The sequence below is a fragment of the Myotis nattereri genome (genome assembly GCF_964212035.1).
Source record: "Myotis nattereri genome assembly, chromosome: Y".
Lineage (NCBI taxonomy): Eukaryota > Metazoa > Chordata > Mammalia > Chiroptera > Vespertilionidae > Myotis > Myotis nattereri.
In genome coordinates this window covers 2,385,956-2,399,875 of record NC_138094.1, presented here as the reverse complement: position 1 = coordinate 2,399,875, position 13,920 = coordinate 2,385,956, and the positions used below count along the sequence as shown (strand labels likewise).

At 61.1% G+C, this 13,920-nt stretch overlaps 1 protein-coding gene across 3 annotated transcripts in view; it reads left to right on the top strand.

Moving 5' to 3' along the window:
• Positions 1-876: 876 nt before the first annotated feature.
• Positions 877-13,920, top strand: part of LOC308512219 (anosmin-1-like) — a gene marked incomplete at its 5' end in the record, with an annotated part of 62,219 nt that continues 49,175 nt past the window's right edge. For all 3 annotated transcript variants that reach the window (XR_013995469.1, XM_081082020.1, XM_081082021.1), the window contains one exon: positions 877-1,080. Coding sequence is in view for 2 of the 3 variants with exons in the window: in XM_081082020.1 (XP_080938146.1) it covers positions 877-1,080 (204 nt within the window). The remainder of the gene's footprint in view (positions 1,081-13,920) is intronic.

Below are 13,920 nucleotides of genomic sequence, written 5' to 3'. Positions count from 1 at the left end.
AACAGACGATGGCAGCCGTTTCACTGCTGAAAGGCAGAATGGAGGGGCGCGGGGCAGGTGCCAGGGGAAGAGAGGGTTGCGGACAGATTCCTGGTGTGAATAGCTCGCTCCCATGGGCGAGCGGCGCTTCTAGAAACCACACCTGGGGAAGCAGGTGTGGGCCCACTTAGCGCATGCCATGGGCTGTGTACTCAGGCCCCTTTCCAGGTAATCATAAGGGAAGGGGGGGGGGGCGAAGGGAGGGAGGGAGGGAGGGAGGGGGAAGGAGAGAGCTGGGCGGGGGGCGAGGAGGGGGGAAGGAAGCAGGAGGGAGGGATGAAGGGAGGGGAGAAGGAAGGGTGCGGGAGGGAGGAAGGAAGAAAACCTGGACCCTTTCCAGCCTGGCTCAGCCCGTGCCCACCACCTGGGGAGGCAAAGCCAGACGCGCAAGGCGTGGACGGACGCAGTGGGGCCCCTGACCCCCCCTTCCCGAGGCCGCAGCTCCCGGCCCAGGCCCGGGCGTGTCCACACCTGACGTTGACCTGGATGGCGGGGCGGGAAGGAGCGAGCGCGGCGGGTGGGGTAGCCTGCGTGGGAGGCCGAGCCCCCCGGAGACGAGTGCGCGCTGGGCACCCGTCACCACCGCCCTCCCTTTGCGCGCGCCCCGGCTGGCAGCCCTCAGACCCGCCCACCTCCCGGCCCCTCCTGTCACTCACTCTCCCCCCAGCCAATGGCGCGGCGTCTGTCCCCACCTCCCCGCCCCCGAGGCCGCGCGGGGCGGGAGGCGGGCGGGGGACGCCGGGGCCGGAGTTGAATGATTGAACTTTGCAGCCGAGTCGCAGCGCCGCGCGGTCCCCGGCGGAGCTGGGAGCCTCGGCCCCGCGCCCCACCGCAGCCATGGTGCCCCGGGCGCCCGGCGCGGCGCTGACCCTCTGCCTCTGGCTGGCGGCCTGCGGGCGCAGCCTGGCGGCCGGCCCGGGGGCGGCGGCGCGGCGGCCGGACGAGTCGTGGTCGGCCGGGAGCGTCCCGCGCGCCCGCTGCGCCTCCCGGTGCCTCAGCCTGCAGCTCACGCGCCTCTCCGCCTTCTTCCAGCTCTTCCAGGTACGGAGACGCGCCGGCCTCCGCCGCTGCGGGCGCGCGGGGACGCACGGGGGCGCACGGGGGGCGCACGGGGGGCTCACGGGGGCGCACGGGGGGCGCACGGGGGGCGCGCGCCTCGGCCTCGGCGCCCAACTTCTCGCCAGCGCGGCCGGCAGGTCCGCTGTCCCTCCGCCTGGACTCGCAGCCCGGGGGCTCGGACCCTCTTTCCAGCCGCCTCCCGCCGCGGGAGAGAGAAGCCGGGCTGCAGCCCGCCTCCCCAGCTGCCTTCCCCCGGCGGCCAACCGCGGGCGCTGTCCTTGCGGAGGGAGCGCAGCCCGGCAGATTCCGACGGTGGGCGTGCGGGGTCGGTAGTTTCCCGGGACTGCGGCGCGCGCGGACCCGGCGCTGGTGGCGAGGCGGGGCCGGGTGCTGGGGGGGGGGGGGGCGTCGGCGCCGTGGGCGCAGCGAGCGAGGCGGGAGGCGAGGGGCGCGCCCAGGACCCGCGAGACGTGCCCGGCCCCGCAGGTGCCGGCGGGCCGACGCTTGAAGCCTCGGGGAGGGCACCCCGGCCGAGGCGCGTGGGGCCGGGCGTGGTGGTGCGCGCGCCCCCGTTCCGAGCCCCAACGCTTCGGGGTCTTGTCAGTGAATTCGGAAGAGATGGAGGGGACGCGGGGCCAGAGGGGCGGCGTGCGGATGCTCCCAGCAGATCCGGGGTCCGTCATTATCCGCCCACCCCCGAGGGTGGGGAGCGTGTGTGAGTGTCTGGGGGGCGCAGGTGCAGGGGAAAGCGCGCTGGGCACAGTGGCGAGACCCCAATGGGGACCCGGGCGCCGGGTGCGGGGCGCACGGCCGCCGCGAGGGGCTGGGCGGAGGCGCACCGCGCAGCTGCCCGGCCCCAGGGCCCCGAGCGCGCGCTCTCTGAGCCCTTCCTCTCCGGCGCCCATGGCCTCCATCTGCCCTCGCCCCCGCCCCCGCCCTCACCTTCCCACCTGTTGTCGGGTCCGGCTTCTCGCCCGCGGAGGCCGGGAGGAGCCGGGCAGAGGCGGGGTGGGGGTGGGAGGCCTCTGCCCTGAAGATACAGGCTGGCCCCAGCCAGGGTGGCTCAGCCCGTCTTCGGACGGGAGGGTCCTGGGTTCGAATCCCGTCAAGGGCACTTTCCCGGGTTTGCGGCTCCAACCCCAGCCCTGGTCGGGGCGCCTGCGGGAGGCAGTCAATCAATGTCTCTCTCTCACGTCGGCGTTTCTCTCTCCCTGTCTTTCCTCCCGTCCCTTCCACTCTCTCTAAAAATCAACAATAAAATTTTTTTAAAAAGGAGGAAAAAACCCACTCCGGGTGGAGATTCCCTGTAGGATTTTAGGAATTTGCCTGAGTGCGCGGCTCTGTTTCTTCTCCGAGAAGCAGCACGTAGCGGTCCCCCTGGATGTGGGGGAGGGCGGACCGAGGCCCCCTCTCCCGCGGCGGTGGCATTCCTGGAGGGCTTCCTGGAGGAGGCGCCTCCCGCGCCACCAACCTGGCTCCGACCCCGCCCCGCCCCGCCCCGCCCGCCGGGAGGGTCACCCACGCTGCTGTTTCAACCACAGAAAGAGAAACAAAAAAAACAAACAAAAAACGCCACAAAACAGGGCCGCGCGCTCCCTCCCCGGGAAGAAACAGTCTCCTTTAATTTCTTGCTGCTTCTTTGTGCGGAGCCGCCGCCGGTGAAACCAGGGCAGCCAGCGCCCTGAAAGGCTCCCCTTGTGGGCTGTTGGCGGGGCTTCCCTCGGAAGAGAAACTGCTGACAGCGCGCGCCGCGCCCGGGAATCCTGATCACATTTTAATTAGCTGCCCGCGGGGCAGGCGGGCAGGCAGGGCGCGGTGCCCGCACGGGCAGGCGCTGGGAGGCTGCCCGCACCTGTATCCCGGCCCACTTACCCGCATGGCACCAGCACACGCTGCTTGCACATCGTCACGCTTTCCTGCTCCCCCCTTTTTTTTAAAAAATAAAAAAGTTTTATAGATTTCAGAGCGGAAGGGAGAGGGAGAGAGAGAGAGACATCAATGAGGAGAGAGCATCATGGCCCCGCTGCCCCCTGCACGCCCCCCCCCCCCTTGGGGAATCGAGCCCCCAGCCCCTCCCTGGTGCAGCTGCCTGCGGGCATGAGGATGGGCGAGAGGCCAGTTCCCGGGGACACTCGGACGCCAATGACTGGCCACCCACCAAACACAGCAGGTGCTGGCAGCGGGCGGGGGCGGCTGCGGGGGGGGGGGGGGTTGAGGACAGCCAGAGCTATATTCTGGGATCCATCAGCGTGGGCATCGCCCGCCCAGGCCCTCCAGGCACCGCGCCCAGGTCCCTGCAGGCGGCAGAGGGTGACAGAGACCTGGGGCGAGGAGGCGTGAGCAGGGAGAGGTTGGGCGAGGCCTGGGGTGCCGGGGTGGGGCGCCAGGGAGCGGGGAGCCGGGAGCCGTGCCTGGGAAGGCGAGCGGGCGCCGTGTGACCTGAGGCTCCAGCACCCACCTGACTTCACATACCAGACGCAGAGGGGAAGCCACTGAGGGCCTCAATCTGGGGGCGATGGAGCCCGAGCCCCGGGCGCAGGTGCCCTGCTGAGCACCGGCCACGGCTCCGGTTAATGCCGGCGGAGCTGGCGTAGTGGGTGCTGTACGTCTGGGGCGCAGAGCTCGGGGACAGGGCTGGCCCACTGGCATGGTGGCTCTGCATGGCGCCGCTCGTCGTGTGCCAGCCTATGATGCTCCCGTGAGCTCCCGTGGCACGGACCTGGGCCCGCATGGCACCGACCGGCTCTATGCCATTTCCTCAAACCACTAGAACTGCGGTCGGCAAACTCATTCGTCAACAGACCCAAATATCAACAGCACCACGACTGACATTTCTTTGGAGAGCCAACTTTTTTGAACTTCAACTACATAGGCAGGTACATGGTTATTCACTGAATGAGGGTGCTCCCAAGGCTTAGGAAGAGCCACACTCAAGGGGCCAAAGAGCCGCATGTGGCTCGCGAGCCGCGGTTTGCCGACCACGGCCCTAGAAGGTGAAAGGAGAGGGGAAAGGGCGAGATCTTGCGGAAGACAGCCCGTCCCTGTTAAGGCGACTCTCCTTTCGCTGGAGAGGGACTCCCTGCCCTGTGCAGGCTGGGGGGTCGCCGCGGAGACCACGGGGGGTGGCAGCGGCCAGCTGAGCCTCGGACCTGGGGGGAGGGCCACCCCAGTGTGGACTGGCACGCCCGCCACTCGCTCCTTCCCGGCCTCTGCTTCCTCAAAGGCGGCGCCAGCGCTCTGCCTGCCTCCAGCGGCCAAAACGCCGTGGTCCAGCAACACCGTGGAATACTACGCAGCCCTGAAAAAGGAAGAACTCTCACCCTTCGCCACAGCACGGCGGGACCTGGAGGGCATCACGCTGAGCGAAACGAGCCGGTCGGAGAAAGACACGTACCCCACGACCTCACTCCTACGTGGAATCCAAGTGACAGCGTGAACTGATGAACAAAAACAGACTTTCAACGATAAAGATTGAAAAATAAAACCGCTCGGCCTGCACGGAAGGGAGGCGGTGCAGCTTCTCTACTGGGACCGGGAGAGGCGGGTGGGACCTCGCGGGAAGCTACATGCAGGTGCTGGCAGCCTCGGGTGCCCCCCGGCCCTAGAGAGGTATTCGTGGTGTCCCTGGGGTGGCTAGGCTGCCGCTAGACACGGAGGCTGCGCCCAGCGGTAATTGGGAGCTGTTTGTTTTGGCAAAACGGAGCTAAGCTGCTGATTAGCCTCTTCCACTCAGAGCAGCAGCCTGCTGCCAAGGAAAAGCAAGCAAACAATTAAGATGTGCGAGGCCCCAGATCAGCCTGGCTCGAGGGTTTGTGGGGAGTGCACTCAGCCGGGGCGTGGCCTCGCCTGTGAAGAGGTGTCTGTGGGCAGGCGGCCAGGTGTTTGGGGAGCCCCGGGGTGGGGGGGGAGAGTGTGGTCGGGTGGGGGGGGTGGGGAGGGTGGAGAGAGGCCACCCTCAAGCTTGTGCTGCACATTCGCGGCTGGGGCCTCTGCATCCCCGGACGTGTTCGCGTTCGTCAGGACCCCCGAATTTGACCCAAACTGCACATGAGGCCGCTCATGGCCAGTTTCTGTGTTTTTAACCCAGTGCTTCTCCTTGAACATGAGTTAAAAGTCAGTCTTATTGTGCCCAGCCGGCATGGCTCAGTGGGTGAGCGTCGACCTGTGAACCAGGAGGTCAGGGTTCGATTCCTGGTCAAGGGCACAGGCCCGGGTTGCGGGCTCGATCCCCAGTAGGGGGCGTGCGGGAGGCAGGCAGATCCATGATTCTCATCATTGGTGTTTCTATCTCTCTCTCCCTCCCTCTTCCTTCCTCTCAGGAAGGAATATATAATATTATATATATATTTATATATATAATAAAGCGTAATATGCTAGTTAGACTGGACAGCCAAATGACCTTCCAGACATCATTCCGGACGTCCTTCTAGACGACCTTCCAGATGAAGCTGAGGCAGTGGGGGCTGAGGCAGAGGCGGTTAGGGGCAATCAGGCAGGCAGGTGAGTGGTTAGGGGCGATCAGGAAGGCAGGCGAGTGATTAGGGGTGGTCAGGCAGGCAGGCCAGTGGTTAGGGGCGATCAGGCAGGCAGGCGAGTGATTAGGGGTGATCAGGCAGGCAGGCGAGTGGTTAGGGGTGGTCAGGCAGGCAGGCCAGTGGTTAGGGGCGATCAGGCAGGCAGGCGAGTGATTAGGGGTGATCAGGCAGGCAGGCCAGTGGTTAGGGGCGATCAGGCAGGCAGGCGAGTGATTAGGGGCGATCAGGCAGGCAGAGTGGTTAGGGGCGATCAGGCAGGCAGGTGAGTGGTTAGGGGTGATCAGGCAGGCACGCCAGTGGTTAGGGGCGATCAGGCAGGCAGGCGAGTGATTAGGGGCGATCAGGCAGGCAGGCGAGTGGTTAGGGGCGATCAGGCAGGCAGAGTGGTTAGGGGCGATCAGGCAGGCAGGTGAGTGGTTAGGGGCGATCAGGCAGGCAGGCGAGTGATTAGGGGCGATCAGGCAGGCAGGCGAGCGGTTAGGGGTGATCAGGCAGGCAGGCGAGTGGTTAGGGGTGATCAGGCAGGCAGGCAGGCAAGTGGTTAGGGGCGATCAGGCAGGCAGGCGAGCGGTTAGGGGCGATCAGGCAGGCAGGCGAGCAGTTAGGGGCGATCAGGCAGGCAGGCGAGTGGTTAGGGGTGATCAGGCAGGCAGGCAGGCAAGTGGTTAGGGGCGATCAGGCAGGCAGGCAGAGGTGGTTAGGGGCAATCAGGCAGGCAGGCAGGTGAGCGGTTAGGAGCCAGCATCCCAGATTGCAAGAGGGCTGTGTGGGATTGGGCCTAAACCAGCAGTCGGACACCCCCTGAGGGGTTCTGGATTGTGAGAGGGTGCAGGCTGGGCCGAGTGTCCCCCGCCCCCCAGCCCCCATGCACCGATTTCGTGCACCGGACCTCTAGTATATCTACATTTAAAAAGTCAGTCTTATTGTAGAACGTTTTAAAAACACATTGGAAAACACTTGCGGCCTTCTTCGTGTCCATTTTGCCCCGTCCCGTTAGAGGACAAACGCTGTGTGTATATTTATATAGTTTGTATATTTTAAAACGTGTGTGTGTGTGTGTGTGTGTGTGTGTGTGTGTGTGTAGGCCTGAATTGAAAAGTCAGCGCTCTGGGTGCAGATGCTCACACCTTAAAAGCGTCCCCATGAACGCGTCCGTGGTGATATTTCTCTCGAAGGGACTCACGCGAGTTCATTGCGTCAGCTCCCCGTGTGCGTGTCCCCGTGCGTGGGTGCCGACGTGAGGGTTGGGGAGAGAGGCTGAGGCGCGGGTTACTGGCACGGCGGGTACTGACCTAGAAACGGGGGCGTTTCCTTGTGCAGTTGGCGCTGCTTTCCCGAAATCTGACTCTCACACGGTTTTGCGAGTGGGGGGCGGGGGCTTGAAATGACAGTCGGTGAAACGTATCCCTGTTTCCCAAATCTTTAAAAAATATATACCATTAGCCCCGGCCGGTGTGGCTCCGTGGATAGAGCGTCAGCCTGCGGACCAAAGGGTCCCGGGTTCGATTCTGCTCAAGGGCATGTACCTGGGTTGCGGGCACCTCCCCAGTGGGGGGCGTGCAGGAGGCAGCTGGTCGATGCTTCTCTCTCATCGATGTTTCTAACTCTCTATCTCTCTCTCCCTTCCTCTCTGTAAAAAAAATCAATAAAAAATATATTTTTAAAAATCCATGGAAAAAATATCCTCGAGTGAGTCGCTTGCTCGTTGCACCGATCAGATACATCCCTGGGTCTCCCCGGCCCAGGCCAGCGTGCGGCCGCCGCCAACTGGTCCAACGCACGCTCCCGACATTGCCGTTCTCTGCACCGGCGTCTTCGGAAAAAGTGGGGTTTCCTTTGGATTTGCGGAGACAGTGAGAACAGGTCCAGGGCAGGTCCCTCGGCAGCTGGGCGTGGTGACCCCTGGCCCTGGCCGGCTGCCCGGCTCCCTGCCCGGCTCCCGGCTCCCGCACCGGCTGCTAATGGCTTGCAGACGCTGCCTCGGAGATGAAGCTTGGACCCCGTGCATCCTGCAGGAACGGGAGGCGTCGCCCCCTGGATGAGGGCCGGTCACGGGCAGGGCTCGCTGCTGAGGGCAGAGGGAGGCCAGCTGGCCGGTCAGCTCAGGGCGGGGTGGGGGGGCCTCCACGCCCCTGACCATTGCCTGGGACGGGCTCCGGCAGGGCTGTGGCTGAGACAGACCCCTACCAGCTCCCCCGCCTCCTCTCCTGCCTGCCCCTCCCCTCCCCGAGCTGCACCCCCTTACATCACACGCACACACCCAGCCACCTGCCTTCAGGGGCACCTGACGGGGTCACACGTGTGTGCTTGCGGTCAGACACATGCACAGGGCACAGGCCCGGGTTGCGGGCTCCATCCCCAGTGGGGCGCGTGCAGGAGGCGGCCGATGCATGATTCTCTCTCATCATCGATGTTTCTCTCTCTCTCCCTCTCCCTCCCTCTCTCAGAAATCAACAAAAACATATTAAAAAATAAAATAAAGAAGCCACACAACATCCGGGGATCGCAGCCTTTACTTTAGGCAAAGGGCCATAGAAAAGTTAAAACAAAAAAAAAAAAAGCAAGTTCCTCCTCACTGCCGCCGTCTGAAATCCCGCGGCTAATTCCCAAACAAGTGACAGCCCCCCGAGTCCAGAAACGGAGACGCAGAGCGGGGAGGGCATCCGATGAGGCGGGCAACGTCCGTTCCGCCCGCGATTCATCACTGTCCAGGCCCCCACCCGTCATCCCGGCGTCCGTCCGTCCGTCCGGGGGACGAGAGCAGGGGCCGGAGTTCGTTGCCCCGAGGGGTTCAGGGATGTTTCCTCTGTCTCCAGTTCGCACCTTCTTTCCTGCTCCGCTGTCAGAGTCTGCAGCGCCGGTCACTGATGTTGGGGACACGCCCACTGGCCTCCTGCACGCCCCCTGCTCCTTCTCCCTTCATCTCCTCTTCTTCCTCCTCATCCTCCTCCCTCTCCTTTTTTTAAAAATATATATTTTATTGATTTTTTACAGAGAGGAAGGGAGAGGGATAGAGAGTTAGAGACATCGATCAGCTGCCTCCTGCACACCCCCCACTGGGGATGTGCCTGCAACCCAGGTACATGCCCTCGACCGGGAATCGAACCCAGGACCCTTCAGGCCGACGCGCTATGCACTGAGCCACACCGGCCAGGGCCTCCCTCTCCTTGTTCTCCTCCCACACACACCCCTGCCAACCAGGGCTTGGGATCGAGCCTGCAACCCAGGCCCACGCCCTTGACGAGGAATCGAACCCGTGACCCTTGGGGTTTGAGCGCCTGCCACCGGGGCATGTCCCCCCGGACTGGGAATCCAACCGCGACCCCCCTGGTGCATAAGCGGCCGCTCAACCCCTGAGCCACACCAGCCGGCCCGTAGCCCGCTATTTGTGCCGCGGCGGACGTCTGGTCGACCCACTCCTGCTCCGGCATCCTGCCCGACGGACGGACGGACGGACGGACGGACGGACGGCTCACACAGAGACGGAGTCACAGACTGTGCCTGGCCAGCCGGCCGCAAGGGGCTTGCCTCTGGAGCTGAACAGGGAGGAGGACAAGGCCAAGTTTATGCCGGGTGCGGGGGGCGGGGGGGGGGGACCGGTTACCATCAGAAAAGGGGGAGCAGGGAGTTGGACGCGGTTGCCACGACAACGCGGTGGGAGCCGGGATGCTTTTCAGTTTCTCCAGCGGCCGGGAAGGGCCGCGACGCCCCCTGAACACCGCCCTTGTCTGGTTCCCATGTCCTCCCACCACCCCCCCCTCCCACGAGTGGGGCTGGTGGGGCCCATAGAGCGAGGACTCGGCCTCTCAGATCCAAACTCCGGCCCCAGAGGCCCGTGCTCACTCCTGAGGCTGGCGGCCCTCAGCAGACGCCATGCCCACACACGTCCTCCGTGCGCACAAATGCCTGCTCTGTCCCCCCGTCTCCCCCTGCCTCCCCTCCCTCCCTCTCCCTCCTCCCCTGTCCCCTCTCTCCGCTCGGACACTTGGCCGATGACCCCAGAACAGGGCCCGCACGTCTGGGAGGCCCTTTTCCCACGGGGGGCCGGAATCTGTGAGGCAGTGGGGGCCGTCGCCTCCAGGGTCGTTTCTGCGTTTCTGTATCCGGAATCGGGAGATGGCGTCCTTGCAGCTGCAGGGGAAGGAGGGAGACCGCCGGACAGAGTGTGTTCACAGCCGTCACCGGGACCACAGGCCAGCGCGGTCAGAGGGGGGCTGACCGCACGGGACAGACATCTGTCCGCAAACTCACCTTCCTGTTACTCAGGAGGCGTGCGCTTGGATAATACACAATCCTGCCTAATAAAAGGCTAATATGCAAATCGGCCGAACGGCAGAACGGCCAGTCGCTATGGCGTGCACTGGCCACCGGGGGGGCAGACGCTCAATGCAGGAGCTGCCCCCTGGTGGTCAGTGCGCTCCCACAGCCAACCGCCCATGGGCCCTCTCCCCGGCCAACCTGCCCTGGCCCCAATCAGCCCCGATCAGCCAGGCCAAGGGATTGATCCCATGCACAAATTTGTGCACTGGGCCTCTAGTATTTAGATATGTATACATCCATCTGAATACCATATCTATCTATCTATCATCTATCTATCTATCTATCTATCTACATATCTATCTACATATCTATGTATCTATCTAGACATCTATCTCTCCACATATCTATCTATCTATCTATCTATCTATCTATCTATCTATCTATCTATCTATCTACATATCTATCTACATATCTATGTATCTACACATCTATCTCTCCACATATCTATCTATCTATATCTATCTATCTATCTATCTATCTATCATCTATCTATCTATGTATCTATCTACATATCTAAGTATCTATCTACACATCTATCTCTCTATCTACATATGTATCTACCTACCTATCTACATGTCTATCTATCTATCTATCTGTCTATGTATCTATCTATCTACCTACATATCTAAGTATCTAGCTACACATCTATCTCTCTATCTACATATGTATCTACCTACCTATCTGCATGTCTGTCTATCTATCATCTATCTATCTATCTATCTATCTATCTATCTATCATCTATCTACATATCTATCTACACATCTATCCCTCCACATATCTATCTATCTATCTATCTATCTATCTATCTATCTATCTACCTACCTACCTACATATCTAAGTATCTAGCTACACATCTATCTCTCTATCTACATATGTATCTACCTACCTATCTACATGTCTATCTATGTACATATTTATGTATCTATCTACATATCTATGTATCTATCTACACATCTATCTCTCCACATATCTATCTATCATCTATCTATCTATCCACTGACCTATCTATCCATCCATCTATGACTCTTCTTACATGTTCAGATTTCTTCGTTGAAAGAATAAACTCCCATATGCCCACCCACCCACCAACGGATTGCACCCACAATATCCTCTTTCGCACACAACATGGGCGTTTGGAAAGCTGCTCCCTCATGCCTCCCCCCTGAGATGCAGGAAAGGGGGAGGCACTTGCGTCTGTAAAATGCAACGAGGAAAAACCCCGCTTCCATCATTGCCAGCCCTTCGTTTGGTTTTTGTTTTGTTGATTTTTAAAAATACATATTTTTATTGATTTCAGAGAAGAAGGGAGAGAGAGAGAGAGAGAGAGAGAGAGAGAGAGAGAGAGAGAGAAACATCCATGAGGAGAGAGAACCGCGCATCGGCTGCCTCCTGCACGCCCCCTACTGGGGATCGAGCCCGCAACCCGGGAACCGAACCCTGACCTCCTGGTTTCTAGGTCGACGCCCAACCACTGAGCCACACTGGCCGGCCGGGCCCACCTCCCTCCCTGCCTGCGGCATCTTTCCCTCCAAACGTCGGCTACGGCTTGGTCTGTTCTTTGTTTTTACGTACTTGGGGGACAGCCCTGACATCCTGGCCCCTTAGAACTTCTCCGCTGAAGCAGAATGCCTGACCGGAGCTCGAGGTCCTAGCTGGATCGCCTCTGTGTAAGGAGGCCAGCCCGCCGGGTCCTACGCTGTCCCTTTGGCTGGGACACCCCCCTGGTGCTCGGGGTCCCGCCGGGAGCACCTTGTTCTTGGAGCTGATGTCTTCGCGGGCGCGGCCTGTCCCTGGCCAGTGACTGCCCTGTCTCCGCCATCGCCCTCCATTCATCACGTCCTCCCCGGCGACCGCTCATTAAAGCACGTTCCCCCTGGAAGTCGGCGGGAAGGTAAGGCAGAGCCGTGATGAATGGCCCGACCCCGCTAGCCCGCGGCCGGCACGACGGCTCCCAGGCCCCCCGTGGGTGTGATTAATCGCCCCGCACTCTCCAACCGACGGCGCATACATCAGCACCAGGAGGAAGCACGCGTCGCCGGGAAGCAGCGAGACAGAAATCCCATTTTTCACACAAAATCGGGAAAAACGGGGGTCTCTAGTCATTCTTTCACCTGCTTACATCCCCCCCCCCCCCCCCCCGTGCAAATGAAACGCAACGCGTCTAAATCTTGACTCTCCGGCCTCTAGGGGTCGAACAAGGTGGGAGATTTCGCCCTGACATTAGCCTGGCATTTATGGGGTGTATTCCAGGATGTGTTCCTAAAGCTTTCTGTAAGCCTGACCTAGGAACCAGGAGGTCCCGGGTTCGATTCCCGGTCAAGGGCACCTGCCCGGGTTGCAGGCTCGATCCCCGTGCAGGAGGCAGCTGATCCGTGATTCTCTCTCCTCGCTGACGATTCTCTCTCTCTCTCTCTCTCTCTCTCTCTCTGTCCCTCTCCCTCCCTCTTTGAAATCAATGCAAATATCTTAAAAAAACACTCTGAGCCCGGCTGGTGTGGCTCAGGGGTGGAGCATCGGCCTGTGAACCAGGAGGTCAGGGTTCGAGTCCCGGTCAGGGCAAGAATGTCACGGAGGACTCCCGGGGGCTCCGTGTCCCGCCGTTGTGCATTATGAAATCGAGTCACATATGACCTTCCCTCTGATACTCCCAACACATTGCCCCTGGAGCTGATGTCTTTGCACAATGTGTGTTTCTCGTTTGGCGTCTCATTCGGTCTGGGTCCCAGGTGGTCCTATGGTTCTCGTGTGGTGTCTCATTTGGTCTTGGGCCTTGCAGTTATTTTGGGGAGAGTTATCAGAGGAGTTAGGGAATGAGCATCAAATGCCGGCAGGTAGAAGGTCCCCTTTGCTATGTATCTAGTTACTAGAGGCCCAGTGCACGAAATTTGTGCACAGCTAGGGGGTCCCTAGCGGCTGCCGGCTGCCGGCTGCTGGCCAGGGCCTTCCTTCCGCACTGCCCCCTGGTGGTCAGCGCACGTCATAGCAACCGGTCGAGCTCCCAGTGGGTTGAATTCCCACCCAAGGGGACAATTTGCATATTAGGCTTTTATATATATAGGTTTATTTACTTTTATTGATTTCAGAGAGGGAGAGAGAGAGAAAAATATCCATGATGAGAGAATCATGGGTCGGCTGCCTCCTGCATGTCCCCCACTGGGGACGGGGCCTGCAACCCGGGCCTGTGCCCTGACCGGGAATCGAACCATGACCTCCTGGTTCCTAGGTCGACGCTCCACCCCTGAGCCACTCTGGCCGGGCCCCTTTGCTCTGCACTGGATCTGAGAGGTTTGCTAGGAACTCAGGGGTGGAAACGCCAGTACGACGGGTACCAGGCCCCGGGGACACTGTACCCCCTCTCCTTGGAAAGCCCCTGGTGTTGGAAGACAATGACATGTCATTAGCGCGTTCTGCGCGTCTTGTTTTCGGCCGGGAGGCGGATTCCGTGGCCCTCAGCGCTCTTCTCCGACGAGTAATTGCACGGTGTCATCGGGGCGGAATGCCACGGTTTACAAACATTTCCAGGGGGGTTTGGGATCGCATTCTGGTCGGGGCGGCCGGGCCTGGCCCTGCGGGGAAAAAACCTCACGCCGTCGCAGGCGGGGTGACAGGGGTGCCGGCCACACAGGCAGTTGGCGTAGAGGCGGCTGTTGGCCACTTCCAGGAGGGCCGCAGGGTCTGGGTCCCGGGTGGACCTGTGAGTCACGGCGAGGAAGCCAGAATTCCAGGAGCTCAGGCCGCCGGCTGGTGTGGCTCAGTGGTTGGGCGTCCACCTAGGAACCAGGAGGTCAGGGTTCGATTCCTGGTCGGGGCACATGCCCGGGTTGCGGGCTTGATCCCCAGTGGCGGGGGGGGGGGGTGCAGGAGGCAGCCGGTCCATGATTCCCTCTCATCATGGATGTTTCTCTCTCTCCTTTTCTCTCTGAATTCAATCAAAACATATTTTTTAAAAAATCAATGGAAAAAGAT